We start from the raw sequence: 20,062 nt of genomic DNA on the forward strand, positions 1-20,062 counted from the left end.
CTATCTTTGATTTTTGACAACATAACTGGTGTTTCGGTAGTGACTGTATTGTTACGGTAGTGACCATAGTATTTTGTTTACAAGGCGGTGCCATAGTCACTTAACTCTTTTAGCTAAATATTCACTCATAACAATGTTATGAGTGAATATGTTTGCTTTAAGCAGGCCCTTTTCTGTGACCAGCTTCCAGGTACCTAACACCAATTTACAGCAGCAATCCCATCTGGAAGGTTCTTTCCTTGATATTGAACGGTCGGCCCATCACTGATGAAGAAGTTTTTGGGTGTTTGGATTGTTGTCCTTCAGGAACTAAATAATTGGTTGAAGTTGAACACAAATGGCAGGATGGTCATGTTTCATGGAAGGCGATAAGACATTGTGAGTGTACCATATGTCGTGTACACAGACACACATATGTGGTGTACACAGACAACACTTCTAGCCCACATCTTGAAAAACGTACTTTAATAATGTCTCAAAAGCATGAACATCCAATTTTGTCACTACCGAAACAATGATGTCACTACCGAAACTTGAGCATAATGTTTCGGTAGTGCCTGTTTTGGTAGTGACAATTTTAGCTAGTTTTTAGCTTAACTCAACAACGCTAGGCAAGACATGGCTTGCAAACACAGCTTTGAGCAGTTGTGCATGGATAAAAAACATCACATTTGAAGTAAAACCCAAAAGGAGTTTATAATTGCAGAAATGATGTGTTCGGTAGTGACAATCCTTAAAAATACACACTGATTTTCAGACTTTGGAAGACATTTACTTCTGACTGAAGTAAACTAGCTACTCACCAGGTGGCCGTGATGAACAGGAAGTCTATGTCATTTCTTGGTGGAAAGTGTGGGAGTGTGGCTAAAACCAGGCTCCACCTATGGACTAAAACTCGTTGTGTTTCGGTAGTGACATGAAAACACTGGACAGCTTTTTTTATATAATGTTTTTTAATTTAAAGAAAATCCACAAAATCAATCTTAATATTTCAACTTCCCTTTAAGATAAATATAAAGGATGTATTTAAAAACAAAATGTAATAAATTGACAAAAATCATTTAGATATTGTTTTCATGAATTGAAATTTAGGACATTCATCGAGCTCTGGACTCTAGTGGATAAATCCAGTTTGTTCATGCACATGTTAACCCAGAGTACAAAAGTCCTGACGTCACTCGTCCATCCCCTGGGTCGTAAAGTAATTTCCCTATAGAATAACATTGGGTCATCATAGAATCGTCTCATATAAGAATTGTGGTCCAAAAATAAACAAACTGCCTCGGCGATATTGTCAGGGAGGAGCCTCTGCATCGTTTATGATAGTCAGTCACCAGTCCGTTTCTGGTGAAAATGTAACTAATTCGGCAGAAGTAACATTAGCGTTTTCTCACCGTCAGTTTATGCTTCATATCCATAAGAGTAAAACCGCCGGGGTCATTTGTTTATTTTTGGAACACAGTTCTTATTTGACGCGATATTAAACACGTCTATGGGAATTCAGAACGGGGGGAAAAGGTTTTAAATCTTCTAAAGGTCTAAGGTATTCTCTAAAATTCAAATGGTAGCCGATATGTCCTAAGTAGGCCGAACGTTGTAGAGTTGGAACGGAGTTTGTAGCTAAAAGTATATATATATTCTGAATGTCTGACCTAATCATTGCTATGGTTGTGTAGGGGAGTGATAGACTGGTGTACTGCATTGGTCGGGTCTTGAACCTGCAACCTTCGGCTCACCAGGCAGTGACTCTATCCATTCACCTACGGCGGTCTTCTTTAGTCTAGTAAAGCAGTGGACTAAGTTACGGTCACAAGTACTAGCGTGGCTAGGACTAGTTGCCGCGGTCCCACACAATAGGGCTAATGGCTAGAGGACCTGTGTCGGTCAGATAGGTTACTCACTCAAGAGAGGGTGCAGGGAGTGGGCGCGGGGGCTTCTTCCCCCGTGGTTTCCAGACAATAAAGCGGAGGGGTTATAGAACAAATATAAACGGGCCGCTGAAATATTACAGAAAGATTGAGGGAGGGGCGGAGCTAGAGAGGAAGGGGCGGAGCTAGAGAGGAAGGGGTGGAGCTAGAGAGAGGAAGGGGCGGAGCTAGAGGGGAAGGGGCGGTGCTAGAGAGACACTATAATATAGACACTGACACTATATATAATATAGACACTATATTATAGTGACACTAACACTATAATATAGACACACTAACACTATAATCTATAATATAGACACTATTAGTAAGTATATTAGTTATATATTAGTATTAGTAAGTATATAGAAAAACAAGTTTTTAAATTGCCTGAAACGTACTCCTAACAGTTTTTTGGGGGGACGATTTTGGCCTCCACACTTAGTGATTTTTTCAGATTTAACTTTCGTTTCTGTAAAATAAATTTTACCGAAATGAAAATTACCAATCGACTCTAAATTGCCTGAAACATACTCCTAACAGGTTTTTGGGGGGACGATTTTGGCCTCCACACCTAGTGATTTTTTCGGATTTAACTTTCGTTTCTGTCAAATAAATTTTACCGAAACGAAAATTACCAATCGACTCTAAATTGCCTGAAACGTACTCCTAACAGGTTTTTGGGGGGACGATTTTGGCCTCCACACTTAGTGATTTTTTCGGATTTAACTTTCGTTTCGGTGGTGACCAACTTTCGTTTCGGTAGTTTGATTACAAAATGTAAGTTGTGTAAAAAAAAGTCTGACTATACTAAGTTGTTATTTGTTTGTTTAAGTCAGGCTATACTCTACTCAGAGTCATAAGTTTACAAAATGTACTAAAGTACAGTGAACGTCTGTGCGGTTTGTCTTCATCACTGAAAATAACGTACATGTAAACAGATATAAAATCGCTGTCATGTGCAGTTGGGGTGAAGAAACACAACCATTTCACTCCTAATAGTACCTATTTGATTTGACATCCTGACTTGATGCTATGGCTGAGGCTTGAACCTGTTACCTGCGGTTCACTAGTCAGTGACTCTATCCATTCACCTACAGCTGTTTCCTTAGAATCTGTGGTTCTAAAACTTTTTGTTGTCAACCCCCCAAATTGACATGTATTTGGGCAGTGGACCCCAATGTGAAAAGATGTAGTGTCAGGGCCCCCCATGAAAAAGATTTATATTTATGCTGTAACACATTTTTTTAAAGTTATCTGTCTTGTTTGTTGTTCAAGTCAAAGCACCAGGAAGTCTGTACTTGTCAGCCATCTGTTAGCTCAATGGGTTGAGACGCAGTATTCATGATCCAGAGGCCATGAGTTCAAATCCCATTGATGTCTTTCCTATGAGTCTTTCCTTTGCAGACTGGCTTCCAGAAGATCAAGTGAAAACCACCAGGAAGGCTGTATTTGTCATCCAACTGTTAGCTCAATGGGTTGAGACGCAGTATACATGATCCAGAGGCCATGAGTTCAAATCCCGCTGGTGTCTTTACTGTGATGCTTTCCTTTGCAGACTAACTTCTAGAAAAACAAGTTAAAAGCACCAGGGAAACCTGTAACTCTCAGCCAACAGCATAGCTCAACTGGTAGAGCGTCTGTCCAATAACATGACTTGACTTGACTGGGTTCGATTCCCACTCGAGTCAAGTGTCCCCGGTAACTTGGGGCAACGGATAAATTGACTGATATCCTTAGTGATGCTTCCCTTTGCAGACTAACTTCTAGAAAAACAACTTAATTCTAAAAAAAAAAAAAAAAAGTTATAACCACCAGGAAACCTGTAACTCTCAGCCAACAGCATAGCTCAACTGGTAGAGCGTCTGTCCAATAACATGACTTGACTTGACTTGACTGGGTTCGATTCCCACTCGAGTCAAGTGTCCCCGGTAACTTGGGGCAACGGATAAATTGACTGATATCCTTAGTGATGCTTCCCTTTGCAGACTAACTTCTAGAAAAACAACTTAATTCTAAAAAAAAAAAAAACAAGTTATAACCACCAGGAAACCTGTAACTCTCAGCCGACAGCACAGCTCAACTAGTAGAGCGTCTGTCCAATAACATGGCTTGACTTGACTTGACTGGGTTCGATTCCCACTCGAGTCACTAAGGATATCAGTCAATTTATCCGTTGCCCCAAGTTGACTTGACTTGACTGGGTTCGATTCCCACTCGAGTCAAGTGTCCCCGGTAGGACACTTGTTATTGGACAGACGCTCTACCAGTTGAGCTATGCTGTTGGCTGAGAGTTACAGGTTTCCTGGTGGTTATAACTTGTTTTGTTTTTTTTTAGAATTAAGTTGTTTTTCTAGAAGTTAGTCTGCAAAGGGAAGCATCACTAAGGATATCAGTCAATTTATCCGTTGCCCCAAGTTACCGGGGACACTTGACTCGAGTGGGAATCGAACCCAGTCAAGTCAAGTCAACTCATGTTATTGGACAGACGCTCTACCAGTTGAGCTATGCTGTTGGCTGAGAGTTACAGGTTTCCTGGTGGTTATAACTTTTTTTTTTTTTTTTTAGAATTAAGTTGTTTTTCTAGAAGTTAGTCTGCAAAGGGAAGCATCACTAAGGATATCAGTCAATTTATCCGTTGCCCCAAGTTACCGGGGACACTTGACTCGAGTGGGAATCGAACCCAGTCAAGTCAAGTCATGTTATTGGACAGACGCTCTACCAGTTGAGCTATGCTGTTGGCTGAGAGTTACAGGTTTCCCTGGTGCTTTTAACTTGTTTTTCTAGAAGTTAGTCTGCAAAGGAAAGCATCACAGTAAAGACACCAGCGGGATTTGAACTCATGGCCTCTGGATCATGTATACTGCGTCTCAACCCATTGAGCTAACAGTTGGATGACAAATACAGCCTTCCTGGTGGTTTTCACTTGATCTTCTGGAAGCCAGTCTGCAAAGGAAAGACTCATAGGAAAGACATCAATGGGATTTGAACTCATGGCCTCTGGATTATGAATACTGCGTCTCAACCCATTGAGCTAACAGATGGCTGACAAGTACAGACTTCCTGGTGCTTTGACTTGAACAACAAACAAGACAGATAACTTTAAAAAAATGTGTTACAGCATAAATATAAATCTTTTTCATGGGGGGCCCTGACACTACATCTTTTCACATTGGGGTCCACTGCCCAAATACATGTCAATTTGGGGGGTTGACAACAAAAAGTTTTAGAACCACAGATTCCAAGGAAACAGCTGTAGGTGAATGGATAGAGTCACTGACTAGTGAGCCGCAGGTAACAGGTTCAAGCCTCAGCCATAGCATCAAGTCAGGATGTCAAATCAAATAGGTACTATTAGGAGTGAAATGGTTGTGTTTCTTCACCCCAACTGCACATGACAGCGGTTTTATATCTGTTTACATGTACGTTATTTTCAGTGATGAAGACAAACCGCACAGACGTTCACTGTACTTTAGTACATTTTGTAAACTTATGACTCTGAGTAGAGTATAGCCTGACTTAAACAAACAAATAACAACTTAGTATAGTCAGACTTTTTTTTAAACAACTTACATTTTGTAATCAAACTACCGAAACGAAAGTTGGTCACCACCGAAACGAAAGTTAAATCCGAAAAAATCACTAGGCCTAAGTGTGGAGGCCAAAATCGTCCCCCCAAAAACCTGTTAGGAGTAGGTTTCAGGCAATTTAGAGTTGATTGGTAATTTTCGTTTCGGTAAAATTTATTTTACAGAAACGAAAGTTAAATCCGAAAAAATCACTAAGTGTGGAGGCCAAAATCGTCCCCCCAAAAACCTGTTAGGAGTATGTTTCAGGCAATTTAGAGTTGATTGGTAATTTCCGTTTCGGTTAAATTTATTTTACAGAAACGAAAGTTAAATCCGAAAAAATCACTAAGTGTGGAGGCCAAAATCGTCCCCCCAAAAACCTGTTAGGAGTACGTTTCAGGCAATTTAGAGTTGATTGGTAGTACTTTGTAGTGACCTTTTTTGGTCCCATTTGCTATCATAGAATGTTTATGGTGAAAAGTAACAGTTTTGGCCATAATGAGGTTTCCGCCCGACAGACAATATCTTTTTTATATTGTATATATTATATATTATATTTATACTGCTTTTCAGGACTTTCAAAAAGTGTTAAGCAAAATGGGGTCCTTGCGGGGGGGGGGGGGGTTCCTCCAGGGGTTCCCCAGCAAAATGGTATTATTAAATATGGCACTTTTATTGCTACTTTTAACGTTTTTATGGATCCTATGTAAGTAAAGCCTTATAAAAGTGTCAAATTCCCAAAATCCACCAGAATACTGGAAATAAAATGACATCTACTCTGTTAAAAATGTCCTGGGGGGGACCCCCAGCGTGGTCAAGAACCCCCCCCCCCCTCCTCTGGGAAGAAATCTCCTGTTATCGGACGGTCTGAGGTTGGTATGCATGCAATGTAGAGATTACATGGAATCCATCTATCTATATCTGCAGTGCCGTCCACGGGGGTCCCGGTGGTGGTAATTGAATAAGTGTGGGGAAACTCATTGGTTTGTGATCAGATTTACTGCTTAAAGGGCAAGACCACTTTGGTATAGGAGGTTGTCACTACCGAACACATCATTTCTGCAATTATAAACTCCTTTTGGGTTTTACTTCAAATGTGATGTTTTTTATCCATGTACAACTGCTCAAAGCTGTGTTTGCAAGCCATGTCTTGCCTAGCATTGTTGAGTTAAGCTAAAAACTAGCTAAAATTGTCACTACCAAAACAGGCACTACCGAAACATTATGCTTAAGTTTCGGTAGTGACATCATTGTTTCGGTAGTGACAAAATTGGATGTTCATGCTTTTGAGACATTATTAAAGTACGTTTTTCAAGATGTGGGCTAGAAGTGTTGTCTGTGTACACCACATATGTGTGTCTGTGTACACGACATATGGTACACTCACAATGTCTTATCGCCTTCCATGAAACATGACCATCCTGCCATTTGTGTTCAACTTCAACCAATTATTTAGTTCCTGAAGGACAACAATCCAAACACCCAAAAACTTCTTCATCAGTGATGGGCCGACCGTTCAATATCAAGGAAAGAACCTTCCAGATGGGATTGCTGCTGTAAATTGGTGTTAGGTACCTGGAAGCTGGTCACAGAAAAGGGCCTGCTTAAAGCAAACATATTCACTCATAACATTGTTATGAGTGAATATTTAGCTAAAAGAGTTAAGTGACTATGGCACCGCCTTGTAAACAAAATACTATGGTCACTACCGTAACAATACAGTCACTACCGAAACACCAGTTATGTTGTCAAAAATCAAAGATAGTGAGTTATCAACCAATATTTTATGATAATGATTGGTTAGGTGTATGTGTTATGTCAACAATGAATGTTTAGCAAAAAGAGTTAAGTGACTATGGCACAGCCTTGTAAACAAAATACTATGGTCACTACCGTAACAATACAGTCACTACCGAAATAGTGCAGTCACAACCGAAACACCGGTTATTTTGTCAAAAATCAAAGATAGTGACTTTAGTGAGTTATCAACCAATATTTTATGATAATGATTGGTTAGGTGTACAGTATGTGTAATTTCAACTATCATTAATTCTGTAATCAATATAATCAACTTTATACATTTTACAAAGAAATATAGCATTTAATTTTGATAAATCTTAAGAATTCAATATTAAAAAATCAGTTAGAATATTCATTTTAATGTATTTAATTGTAGAAACCACCTACATTCATTTTTAGAAATAGTCTGTACAGGGGAGGATGAAAAAATAAATTAATACATTCATATAAGTATTTTTATTCTAAGGTAATTCTACATGTTTCGGTAGTGACACATTTTGGGAGAGGAAAGATATTCCAAAAGATTATAAAAATACAATATGATAATTGACTGTACTTTTACTAAATAAAAAAGTGTCCCTTAGATCTGGTGCAACGTGAATATGGTCAAAGTCTTTCCAAAATAGAATAAAAATTTCACACAATTTCCAACTCTGAATTTGAACCAATACGGTAGAATGGCTCTCCTTTAAGCATACTGCCACGAGTAACGGCGACCCCCGTTACCGCAACGGGGACCCCCGTTACATTCGCGGGTAACGGCGACCCCGTTACCGCCACGGGGACCCCCCCCCCCCTTACCGTCGCGGGTAAAATTTAATTTGCCGGCAATACTTTTTCCCTGGATCTATTTATTGCGCCCATGTTTCCTTTCTTGCTTATTATACATTTTACTTCCTTGTATGATACCGGGGAGACATCAAATTTCTCTTTTGGGTCTTAAGTCCCAAGACTCAAGACCCAAAAGAGAAATTTGATGTCTCCCCGGGATCCTCTTGATCGTCTTGACTCAAGACTCTTTTGGGTCTTGAGTCTTGGGACTCAAGACTCAAGGCCCTAAATGTAATTCCTGGGAACGCCACTGTTCCATGAGCTGCTGCAGTGCTGCTGTTCAGCCACAGGGAAGAGCGCCGCTCTGGTTTTGGGCTCGATGATTGGTCAAGTTCAAGGATTCTGCTATTGACTTTCATGGTCTTTTATAGGAATACGTGAAGCCTGGCTTTACCATCCTGGCTCGACACGGAATAAACCAGGCTGTACGGACCAGACTTTGTCAAACCTGGACTTGACTTAAATCCAGGCTTATTTAATTCTCCTTTCGTGTAATAGGCCCCCGGCTAAACTAATCTGGCAAGATAATTCAGCTTTAATGAAACCGATGCATCGCTAATCCTGGCTAAATTAAGCCAGGATAGGAGTTAAATCCAGGCTTAACCCCTAATTCTGCTTTCATGAAATAGGCCCTTGCTTGCAGAGACGGGAATTGAACCTGTGGCCCTGGTCGGCGTGTGGCCCTATGCCAAAGACCACAGAGGTGTCCACCAACTATCCGCTGCCCTACGGCACCTCCACACAGTTGGACTTGTTTCCTTTAGTGAATTTAAGTGTAGTTTCTGGATGTTAGTGTTCAAAACATGCTTCAGAGTAAAGAACAGGAGGATTTGAACCCACATCCTTTGGATCTTGTAGATTCTGTTTTCTTCCTTCTTTAACTAACAACAAACAACGATACAAACAAAATATATCAAGATATGCAGTTGGATTTATTTTTGTTTGTATATACTGCATTGTTGTTTGGCGTGCTGTTGTTTGTCTGGATTGTTTATGGAGCAGTTTGGAGGACAATGGAAACAAGCCTCTGGCTTTTTTTAGCTTCTGATGATTAACAGGATCAATAGCTTACTGTGTAAGGAAACAGACACAGGAAAGAGAACACAAAACAGACCCCAAAATACTGTATCACAGGAAGATTTATAGATCAGCAGAATTCCTAAAGTTAACACATCGTCATGACGGTTAAGAATCGAGTGGGTGTGGCATATACAGTATATATGGTGGCTTTACATTAAATAACAAGGGACACAAAGCAGTACACACACAAACAAACAAAAAAGATTCTACCGCAATTTGTATAGTATATCTTTCTTATTAAAGTTTTACAAACCTATAAAAACATGTTTTCTTTCTAAAATTATGAAATCTGTATGTAACAAATATCTTAGGATATAATGATTAAATAGAATATATCAATGTACGGCTGCACACTCAAACTCTAGGGCAGTGGTTTTCAAGCAGTGGTCCGGGGACCACCAGTGGTCCTTGAGGGAGTACCCAAAATTAGTTAATAGCGTCACAAATCATTTTTAACCACTTAGCTTTGGCTATTCAAAAATAGCAGATATGCAAGCTCATAGCGCGGCACCGAGTGCCGCGCTATGAGCTTGTAGATCTGCTATTTTTGGAAAAACCTTGGAAAAGCGTGCATGTCTTTGAATATTTATATTTTTTTAAAGCGAAAATTAACAGATATCTTTGCTTCTGGGGGGTCCCTGGCACAAAACATTTTCAATTGGGGGTCCGCGGCCAAATGTATATCAATTTAGGGGTCCTTGGCATGAAAAAGGTTGAAAACCACTGCTCTAGACTGCTAGCACACAAGAGCATATGAACACATACAGTACATCAACTCCTCATGTACCATATCTACTGTGCCTACTTTATATAATTATGTCCTAAATCAGTGAAATTCATCATCAAAAAGCTCTTCAGTATGGCCTTAGATGTCTTTCTCTGCACAGTAAAATCCTCAGTGTTAACCACTGAACCACAAATTCTAAATTATGTCGAAATTAGCTCACAATGCGTCGCGCCGCAGTGCGTTGAGAGCTTGTAAAGTGTTAAATAGAGACTTATTAAAAGACTTCCAAATACACATTTTCCACCTATAATTACATGCCCCAAAAAATGGGACGCCAGGCTTAAATGAACACACAGAGATTCTACTGTTGTTGTTTTTTTGGGGGGCTTTTTTGCCTTTATTGATAGTACAGCTGAGATTTGACAGGATACGGAGGGGAAAGAGTCTGGGAGTGACACACAGCAAGGATCCACCGGGCTCGGGAACCAAACACGAGACTCGCTGTCAAGCTGCATCAGAGGCTAAGTATGGTACGTTCCTTAAACCCATTGAGACCTGGAACGCATCCGTGTCTTTTTTTTATTTGAGCTAAAAATCATTATTTTACACTTTGGCTATTCAAAAATAGCAGATCTACAAGCTCGTAGCGCGGCACCGAGTGCCGCGCTACGAGCTTGTAGATCTGCTATTTTTGAAAAATCGTGAAAATGTGCGCAAATCTTTGAATATATATATTATTTCATAAACATTTTTAACTCAAATCTTTGCTTCTGGGGGGGGTCCCTGGAACAACATATTTTGAGATGTAATTTTGGGGGTCCTTGACATGAAAACGTTTGAGCACCACTGACATACAGTAGAAACGTATGTTTTTCAGAAAACTGTTGGGATTTAGAAGACATTATTTTGTCGAATCGGCTTCAGGTCTTAATGGGTTATCCACTACTAGGCCATCGGCACCCCAGAGACTCTACTGTTAACGCCGTTTTCTAAGCCCATGTCTTTGCTCTGTCCGTCTCTACCGCTGCCACGCCATCTTCAGGGAGGTGATGATTGTATTGTCCAAGCCTGCATTTCGACTGTAGCACCAGTTAATAACCATGACTTCCAGTCCATTGTGTGAGCGTGCGCGCGCGTGTGCGTGCGTGTGCGTGTGCGTGTGCGTGTGTGTGTGTGTGTGTGTGTGTGTGTGTGTGTGTGTGTGTGTGTGTGCGCGTGTGTGTGTGTGTGTGTGTGTGTGTGTGTGTGTGCACCCTCCATGTTTCAGGTTCTGACAGCCAGCATAGAGTTGATCTCCCAGATGAGGTTGCGGAGCTGGTCCATTATCTGCTTTAACTGCTGGTTCTTCTGTTTCAGCTTCTGCAAGAGGAACAGAGATTCAAATGAATAACCAGTATCGTACAGTCAGCATAAAGCACATTTGAGACAATATCAGACCCTTCAGAGCAACTTCAATTTCCACAGTGCAGATAATAGAGATATCAACATTGTTTTTGCTGGTGTAGCAAAACGAATAAACAAGGAGAAACACCCCCAACCAATCACATTTCCAGCAAGGATCTAACAAGCCAATTTCTCTACTACAGGTGCACAAAGCAAAACCAGGTGTTTAAACAACCCACAGAAACTCGAGGAGACCAAACAATCAGACGCTGAGCACAACACAAACAGCTCACGGCCATTAGTGGTTATGCAAAGAATCTGTGTGGGCTGAAGCATAAGGCACCTCGGAAAAGTGTCTTTAGTCCTCCCACTGGGTCTCTTTACCTACAGTATGTACAGAGAGGCAGCGACAACAGCAGTTGACTTTATCAATCTGAGAGCCGGTTAATCGCTAAACCAACACATATGGCGTGCCTCAGGTCCGTCTCTCCAAGGAGCAAACACTCCACTGCCATTGTCAATCACCCAGAGGGGTTTGTCATGCCGGGTTATACCCCTGAATACACCTCTCCACTCTCTGCTCGGTCAACAGCGGCCGTTGAACTCCAGTGCCTCGTCGCCTGAGGTTTACGCATAAGCAAATAGCGTCTCTGAAGCCGCCACGACACGACACAAAAAAAAAAAAGGCCAGAATAGCTGCCAAACGTGAACATAAATGCATCTTGGAGCATAACTCATGACATGCACCAACATTTTGGAGATTTGACCTGAGTTCAGCAATGGCAGTGCATCATTAATGTTCTGCTCTGCTGTTGGCCTAGAGCAGAGGGTCCCAGACGTTTCAGCCAAAAGAGAAATTTGATGTCTCCCCTGGTCTCAAACTAGTGAAAATAGCCAATCTAGAAGATTCTAGATCGGCTATTTTCACTACTTCTTACACGTTTTGTCTTTTCATGTCTTTCCCTTATTTTCTTAGTGTTTTATATTTGCGCCGATATTGAATGTTTGGTGCTATTTTTATATGTTGATGAATTGAACACCTAGGGCCCCAATGGAAACAAGACCACAAGGAGTTTTTTGGTGTTATCCTTTTAGAGAAAGTGTTTGACTGTACTCATGCTGTTTTACATTTCTGTCTAATAAAATATTCAATCAATCAATCAGTTAGTTCTTTTTTTTCTGAATTTTCTAATTATTGTTATTATTATTATTATTATTATTATTATCTTTTAATATTTCTAAATGATAACTGGCCTAGGGAGACAGAAAAAGGCAGTCGGTGACAGGAGGGTGAGTCAGATGAGAGAGTTCACTCAGGAGCTACGGTACAGTATGCGTCGTGCAGGGAAATCTATTAAGATTAAATCCCATCTCACTCTCTCAGTAACACTCCTTTAGCCGTGACTAATTACCAGCCATTTTTCGCGGCACAGATAACACCTTGAGTAATCGATTTCACACGGCCCTCTTATTATCAACTGTTTAGCTGATTGTCCTTGAAGATATTCTGGAGTGGAACATTTGGAGCTGTTCCAGTGCCTCTCCGGGGGCCATCAGGCAAGCCTGCTTTGGGATCTCTCTCTTCAGCCTAATTCGTACACCATACACAGCTGAAAATATTTTTCAATTCATTCATTCAGTTATTAAACCCGTTATTTCATTTGGGCGTCACCATCGTACAACAAAGTAGGAATTAGGTTTTTACTCTTTCAACCTCTCTCTCTCTCTCTTGAGGTCCTTCATGCTTTCTCTCCCTTTGCCTTCCCTGTCGAAGGTTTTCATTCTGAGACTGTGTGTGTGTGTGTGTGTGTGTGTGTGTGTGTGTGTGTGTGTGTGTGTGTGTGTGTGTGTGTGTGTGTGTGTTTCTACCGACTACATGCCTCATTACTCCGACTAGTGAGTCTTTAAATAACTGTCATTTACTCTGAATTGATGAGATGATACCCAAGCCTCTTTCTAATTACATTTATACACTTTAAGCTTGTGAAACCGAGAATTGCACACATACAAGTGAAGATGTGGTTTTTCTACATCTGGCTTGGAAAAGAGTTAAAAGACAGACATTGTTTAAATACAAGGAATTTGACGCAGTAAATTGTAAAAGTAATTCCCACTGGTACCATGAAAGCATCTTAAAAAAATGATGCTCAAAGTCGATATTTGCCTGGAGGTGGCGAGCCAAACTAGATCCAGAGATTAGCACACGTGAAGCCAGGTTCTTCCTGTTATCCGAAAAATATGTTTTTAGAAGCTTAACCCGTTTAGACCAGTTTAACCTATACCTCTTTTTACCTTTCAATCCGGAACAGCATCTGCGTACTTTTAGATGTTGCTACAGTATGTCAGTATCATGGTCATTATCATGGTCTGTATGTCAGGATCATGTCAGTATCATGGTCAGCATCATTGTCATTATCATGGTCAGTATCATTATCATGGTCAGTATCATGGTCAGTATCATGGTCAGTATCATGTCAGTATCATGTCAGTATCATGACAGTATCATGGTCAGTATCATGGTCAGTATCATTGTCATTATCATTGTCAGTATCATTATCATGACAGTATCATGGTCAGTATCATGTCAGTATCACATGATACCGTGATATATTCTTTTTTCTTTTTTTTTTAAATAATTTGTATCCCGCGATTTTTGTAACCCATTTTTTTCACCCGGTGCCCGGTGCCAAGATATATTCTTTTTTTGAATCAAATTGTGACGTTTTTGAATTTAGAAGGCGATTTTAAAATCGGAATCAGGTCTAAATGGGTTAAACCAAAATGTGAAATATTTCCATTCGTGGTGTTCTTTCATTTTTTCATTTTTCTCCCCAATGTAGTCGTTATGCCAACTCCTTCCCATGTGTATAGTCCCTGTCACTGCCAACCCCGACTGTTTGGTCTTGGGGAGGGTGTAGACAACCACATGTCTCCTTCCATACACATGTTGTCGCCAGCTGCTTATTTTCACATGACAGTGAGGAGTTTTACCAGGAGGGAGTAACGCGTGCAGAGAAAAATGCCATCCCTCCCAGTTCCACTCCCTGCTGAATAGGTGGCACCGTAGAGGACTAGAACACCAGTCCCCACAGTGGTGGGCAGGTACCATTCATGATATGTTTATGGTTGGTATTTGTTTTCTCACATAGCAAAATACCTACGCTCTTAACCCATTAAGACCTGGAACTGTGTCATTTTTAGACTTGAGCTAAAAAGCATTATTTTACACTTTGGGCTATTCAAAAATAGCAGATATACAGTACAAGCTCATAGCGCGGCACCGAGTGCCGCGCTACGAGCTTGTAGATCTGCTATTTTTGAAAAATCGTGAAAATGTGTACAAATCTTTGAATATATATATTTTTAAAGCGAACATTTTTAACTCAAATCTTTGCTTCTGGGGGGGTCCCTGGAACAAAATATTTTGATGGGGGTCTGCGGGCAAATTCATATAATTTTGGGGGTCCTTGACATGAAAAAGATTGAGCACCACTGATATAGAAACATACGTTTTTTCAGAAGTTGAGATTTAGGAGACATGTAGAATCGGCTTCAGGTCTCATATCTGAATTATTTTGGTAATATCACAGCATTCACAGCCTAATAATCCTAATAGCTTCACAATCAACAGAGCACAGCATAGTGAGAGCATTTCTGGTCTACTGCTAGTTTTCAAAGCTGCAAGGTTGTTCATTGCATTCACCTTGTGAGTGACCCAGGTCTAAATGAGTCCCTGGTTTAGACAAGCTAGAATGAAAACCAGCAGAACACTGGCTCTGAGGGACTGTGGAGTGAGGAACCAATGTCAGTAGAGATGAAATACAAACAGAGGAGGCAGACTTTTTTTTTTGTTGTTTTTTTTTTTGCATGGAGCCCTGAACCATCACCTCTCTGTCAGAATGTGATTCAGACTCAGTCACTCCCTCTCTCTTTCTTGTAGACAAACATACATAGTGTCACTGTCGGGCAGAAACCATGTATGTCTCAAACCATCAGACAAAAACAGACAAAACTAGAAAATGTGCTCCTCGGAGCACAAGTCTCCGCCAGCAGACCCACATTGGTGAGGATTTTTGGTAAGGAATTTATTCCAAGATTGGAACTTTTTCTGCTAATATCTCCTGACTAAATGTTAGCTTGGCTGATGGCACTGATGTCACTTCGAAACATGCAATGCAATGTTTCGAAGTGACTCACCTATTTATAGGTATGTATTTCGTCATGCGTCTCGCTAGCCAATCAAAGCACACCCTTTCAACATATTGTCACGTGTCACGTGAAGCTTGACCAATGTTAGCTTGGTGGAACCAAAGGAAATCAAACGAAAACATACTCTCCACCATGCCTTCGGCCTGGCGGAGACAATAAACAGTGTCCCAATGGATCCAATGTAGTTATTATTTTGTCACTTTTCATTGGTTTAAATATAACACCACCAGATAGACGTAACCCCTTTAAAAACTTGAACGTTGTGAGCTTGGAGAAATTTTACTGTACGAAAACACGTAAAAAAGAAAGAAAGAAAGAAATATGGAGATACACGTTTTTTGCCTGACAGCAACAATATGTGCATTCAAACACTCACACACACACTCACACACCTCTTCTCAGGGATCCTGATGATGCACCTTCTTGTTTCTTTTGACAGTCTCTGACACTGTATCGAGCGCGGTGGGGTGACCAGCCGCAGTGTTGATTTTGACAGCACATTTTGATTTAGTTTTAGTCATAGTCTTTTGAATGAAATTTCATTCAGTTTTAGTCATATGTTAGTCATTTGAAATGTTTTAGTTTTAGTTGTTTCAAGCCAGAGCATGTCACCCTGAGACATTCCCGGATGGGAGACCACTTGCTTTCGAAACATTGATTGGTGTTGTTTGGTGACAATGTATGGAGCTATGGAGCTAAATGGAGGCATGGGGCTAGACGTGAGGGAAAGGTGCCAAAAGAAGGCCATCGAGACAGCCTTCTCTCTCAGACACCGCTTTCATGACTCAACTCTGCAGAGTAGAGCCCAAGGTGAGGTCTTAACCGCACACGCTTCCTGTTGCAGGTCACGTGCACAAACACACGGACACCCTCACTTAAACATTCACAACACTTTCTCGCGCACGCACGCGCACATACACACACACACACACACACACACACACACACACACACACACACACACACACACACACACACACACACACAATATAAATATTTTCAGTGACCCTATTCCAAATAGTTATCAATGTCAACTCTGACATATTTGGCAGCATCCTCTCTCAACAGACTCTAAAAAGGTGTAAAGTGTGCTCCTCTGAGCACAGATTGGCCTGCTTGCCTACCCAGGGCTTTGTCAGTCATGGGCAGTGTTGCCAGATTCTGTGAGAGAAACAAGCAACCAGGTCTAGGAAAACCAGCCCAAAAGAAGCGACTCTGGGCCACATGAGCACTTTAACATATACATCAGCTATTTGAAAATAGCAGATCTGCAAGCTCACAACGCGTCGCGATGCGACGCGTTGTGAGCTTGTAGATCGGCTATTTTCAAATAAAATCTTGCGGGGAAATTATAATAAGCAGATCTGGCAACCCTGGTCATGGGGTGAAGCCGTCAGGACACAAGGAAGCTTTGGGGGGAGATAGAGTTTGTTCGACAGACGGTGCAACTGTTTGCAGTCGTGGCGCCCCCTATGGGCAGAAGTGAAAGCTGTTTTGGAGGTCCGCCCCAGAGCCTTGTATAATTAGAGAGTTGCGCCAATGAGGGGGCAGAAACAGCGCCGGTCACGTGGTCCATGTAAACTGGAAATAGTTACAACAAGCCGTAGACTTCAATGCATTCCATGAACTTCCGGTTTAGGGCTTTGTCACTATTCGCCAATAGACGGCTGCTGTATGTAGAGGACCTGGCCCGAAGAAGTGAACGCGATCATGAGTTATATACCAAAGAGAAAGATATACCAGATGATAGCCATGACTCATTAATAACCTTTGCCGTTATCCTGAAAGTGATCCTCCAAAAACATGATCATAGTGGTAAAACAGCCAAAAGATTACAATAAGGCAGCTGTGCATATCTGAGAGCTGATTAGATGAACACACAGGACACACTTTAAAGACGAAGGCAGTCTCTCCGTCATTAAGCCAAAGCCTTTTAAACAGAGGGCGGATACAGAGAAAGAGATCTCTGATACCGACGCCAGCAATGGTTTGCGTTTCACAGACACAATGAGAACAGATGGATGAAGGGCTGTAGCAGCACAGTCTCCTCCTTCTCTCCGTCTCTCACTCTCCTCCTTTCTCAAATTCTCTTCATCTGGCTCTCCCTGTACATGCGGTATACCTTTCCAAGTCAGATCAAAGCAGCTGTCCTTGATAATAGGGTGGGAAAGAGACAGAAGTAGTAGGGAGAATTGTTAGAAAGCAGCCTTTTTTTGATCAAAACCCCCCCCCAAAAATCCAGTCTATCTTGTGCAGAGTGGCAGGAAAGTTCATGGCTAAGCCTTCCAAAAAGACTCTGTGTGACCCGAACTCCATTAGTCAAAGTATTATTCATATATTCATATCTCCAGCCTTTTTGGAAAACTGCAGTCAATTAAAGGTGAGCAGACTTTCACATCTGGAACGGCTGCATGACAACCAGAGACAGCTCAGTGCATCACAGTAATCTCAACGAGATCCAAATGTAGGCTATCAAACAATAAAGCAATTTCTAAGCTTATCAAATCTGTTAACCACAGGGTGGTTAGGGCGCACACCACATGGGCCCAAAATACCCTCTCCAGCATGTCCGCATGTTTGCTGTGTCATTCCCCCGCTCTCTGTCTGCCGTTTCTTTCTCTCTCTCTCATATTCACAATATGTGAAAAAAAGATAAATAACTGACAGACCCTCTTCTAGACGGCTCGCCTCCTAGGAGCCATGCCGTAAAAACATAGCAATATAAGCTTGTTGTGATATTATTATCATTATTATGAACAGATGTGTTTTTTTTTGCGATTTATCCCATTCCGTCTACGATTAGAAACATTACTACGCTGGCTTGAGCATGTTTACAACTGTTTTTTGATGAGGGGATAATAACCCATTAAGACCTGGAACTGTGTCATTTTTAGATTTGAGCTAAAAAGCATTACTTTACACTTTGGGCTATTCAAAAATAGCAGATATACAAGCTCATAGCGCGGCACCGAGTGCCGCGCTACGAGCTTGTAGATCTGCTATTTTTGAAAAATCGTGAAAATGTGTGCAAATCTTTGAATATACATATTTTTAAAGAGAACATTTTTAACTCAAATATTTGCTTCTGGGGGGTCCCTGGAACAAAATATTTTGATATGGGTCAGCGGTCAAATACATATCATTTTGGGGGTCCTTGACATGAAAAAGTTTGAGCACCACTGATATAGAAACATACGTTTTTGAGAAAACTGTGGGATTTAGGAGACATGTAGAATCGGCTTCAGGTCTCAAAGGGATAAACAAGGGGGAAAAAACGACGTAGATTTTCTGAAAAAAAAGAAAAGGACCGGAGAAAAGAACAGCGATACAGCGAGTGGAGCTAAACCGTGGCTTCACTCAGGATTCTTCACTGCTAATCCGCCCCGTCTCTGGCAACTCAAATCACTGCTTTCACGCCAACGGATCTGGCTGGGAATTACAAGTGTAAGTGTCTGTGAGTGAGAAGAAGGGATTAGGGAGATGGGAGAGGAGAGGGACCAGAGGAGGAGAGACGGCGACAATACATCCTCTATCATCCATCACTGCCAGGCTGTCATTGGATGATTCAAGGATGAGGCGGCTTCTCTCCTCCTCTCCTTCCTGCCACGGCGCTCCTCTGTCCATCATGCCTGCCAGAAGCTGGGGTGTCACGGCCGAGGGGCCTTGTCCATCAACCAGACACACAAACAGGCAGTACACGTGACTACAAGTACCAATCGGTCAAAAGCTGCTTCTATCTAGTGGCTCATAGTGCCATGAGTGCAAGCATTTCAGAGAGTTGGAGCTTTCGTTTCAAATACCATATCCAACATGATTTCAAATCCTACGTATTTTAGTAGTCATTTCTCTTCCATGCTTCTGTGGTACGGTGGTACAGTATGTCCATGTTCTAGGAGACAGAGGGTTGCTTGTTCAAGGCTGCCATTTGGAACAATTCCACTTTGCACCCAAACCCTAAAAGGTTAAGGGGTCTAAATTCAGGGCTGCCAACTTTTCAGAAAACCTTGGAGTGAGATCTGACCGTAGGCTACTTCAGAGGCAAATGTTTTTTGTGTCAACTATTTGACAATAAACATTATTGCATGTCATGTAGCGCAGCCCCATTTGACTGACATATTTCATATTTAACCTTTATAAAAAATGCTTGCTGAGGTGGACATGATTACCTCCGCAGAACTATAAAGGAAACAAGTCTCATTGTTCACTAATGAAGTCACAAAACCACATCATCTGCAAACAGTTGTGATTCCCAGCAGCAGCATGTTCAATCAAGGCACACATTCTGCAGCTGGGAATCATGACTGTTTAAAGATGATGTGGTTTGGTGACTTAATTGGTGGACTTTTCCCCCACTATGGTGCTAGGGAGCTAATCGGGTCCACCTCATCTGTGTGTCACATCTATCGCAAAAAGTGCACAGGGACACATGTGCATCTCACATGCAGTATTGATTTTGACAACACATTTTAAATTTAGTTTTAGTCATAGTCTTTTGAATACAATTCCATTTAGTTTTAGTCATATTTTAGTCATCTGAAATGTTTTAGTTTTAGTCT

General features: G+C 41.2%; 1 protein-coding gene across 4 annotated transcripts in view; it reads right to left on the reverse strand.

The window, feature by feature from the left end:
- Positions 1-20,062, reverse strand: part of med30 (mediator complex subunit 30) — a 279,467-nt gene that overhangs the window by 217,247 nt on the left and 42,158 nt on the right. For 3 of the 4 annotated variants that reach the window (XR_014602487.1, XR_014602488.1, XR_014602489.1), the window contains exon 5: positions 10,766-11,273. Coding sequence is in view for 1 of the 4 variants with exons in the window: in XM_084081253.1 (XP_083937379.1) it covers positions 11,178-11,273 (96 nt within the window). In the remaining 3 variants the exon portion in view is untranslated. Of the gene's footprint in view, positions 1-9,721; positions 11,274-20,062 lie in introns of those variants that run through there. The other variant, XM_084081253.1, reaches the window with a different exon arrangement.

This window comes from Gymnoscopelus microlampas (genome assembly GCF_963454915.1).
Source record: "Gymnoscopelus microlampas genome assembly, chromosome: 15".
In the NCBI taxonomy this organism is placed as follows: domain Eukaryota; kingdom Metazoa; phylum Chordata; class Actinopteri; order Myctophiformes; family Myctophidae; genus Gymnoscopelus; species Gymnoscopelus microlampas.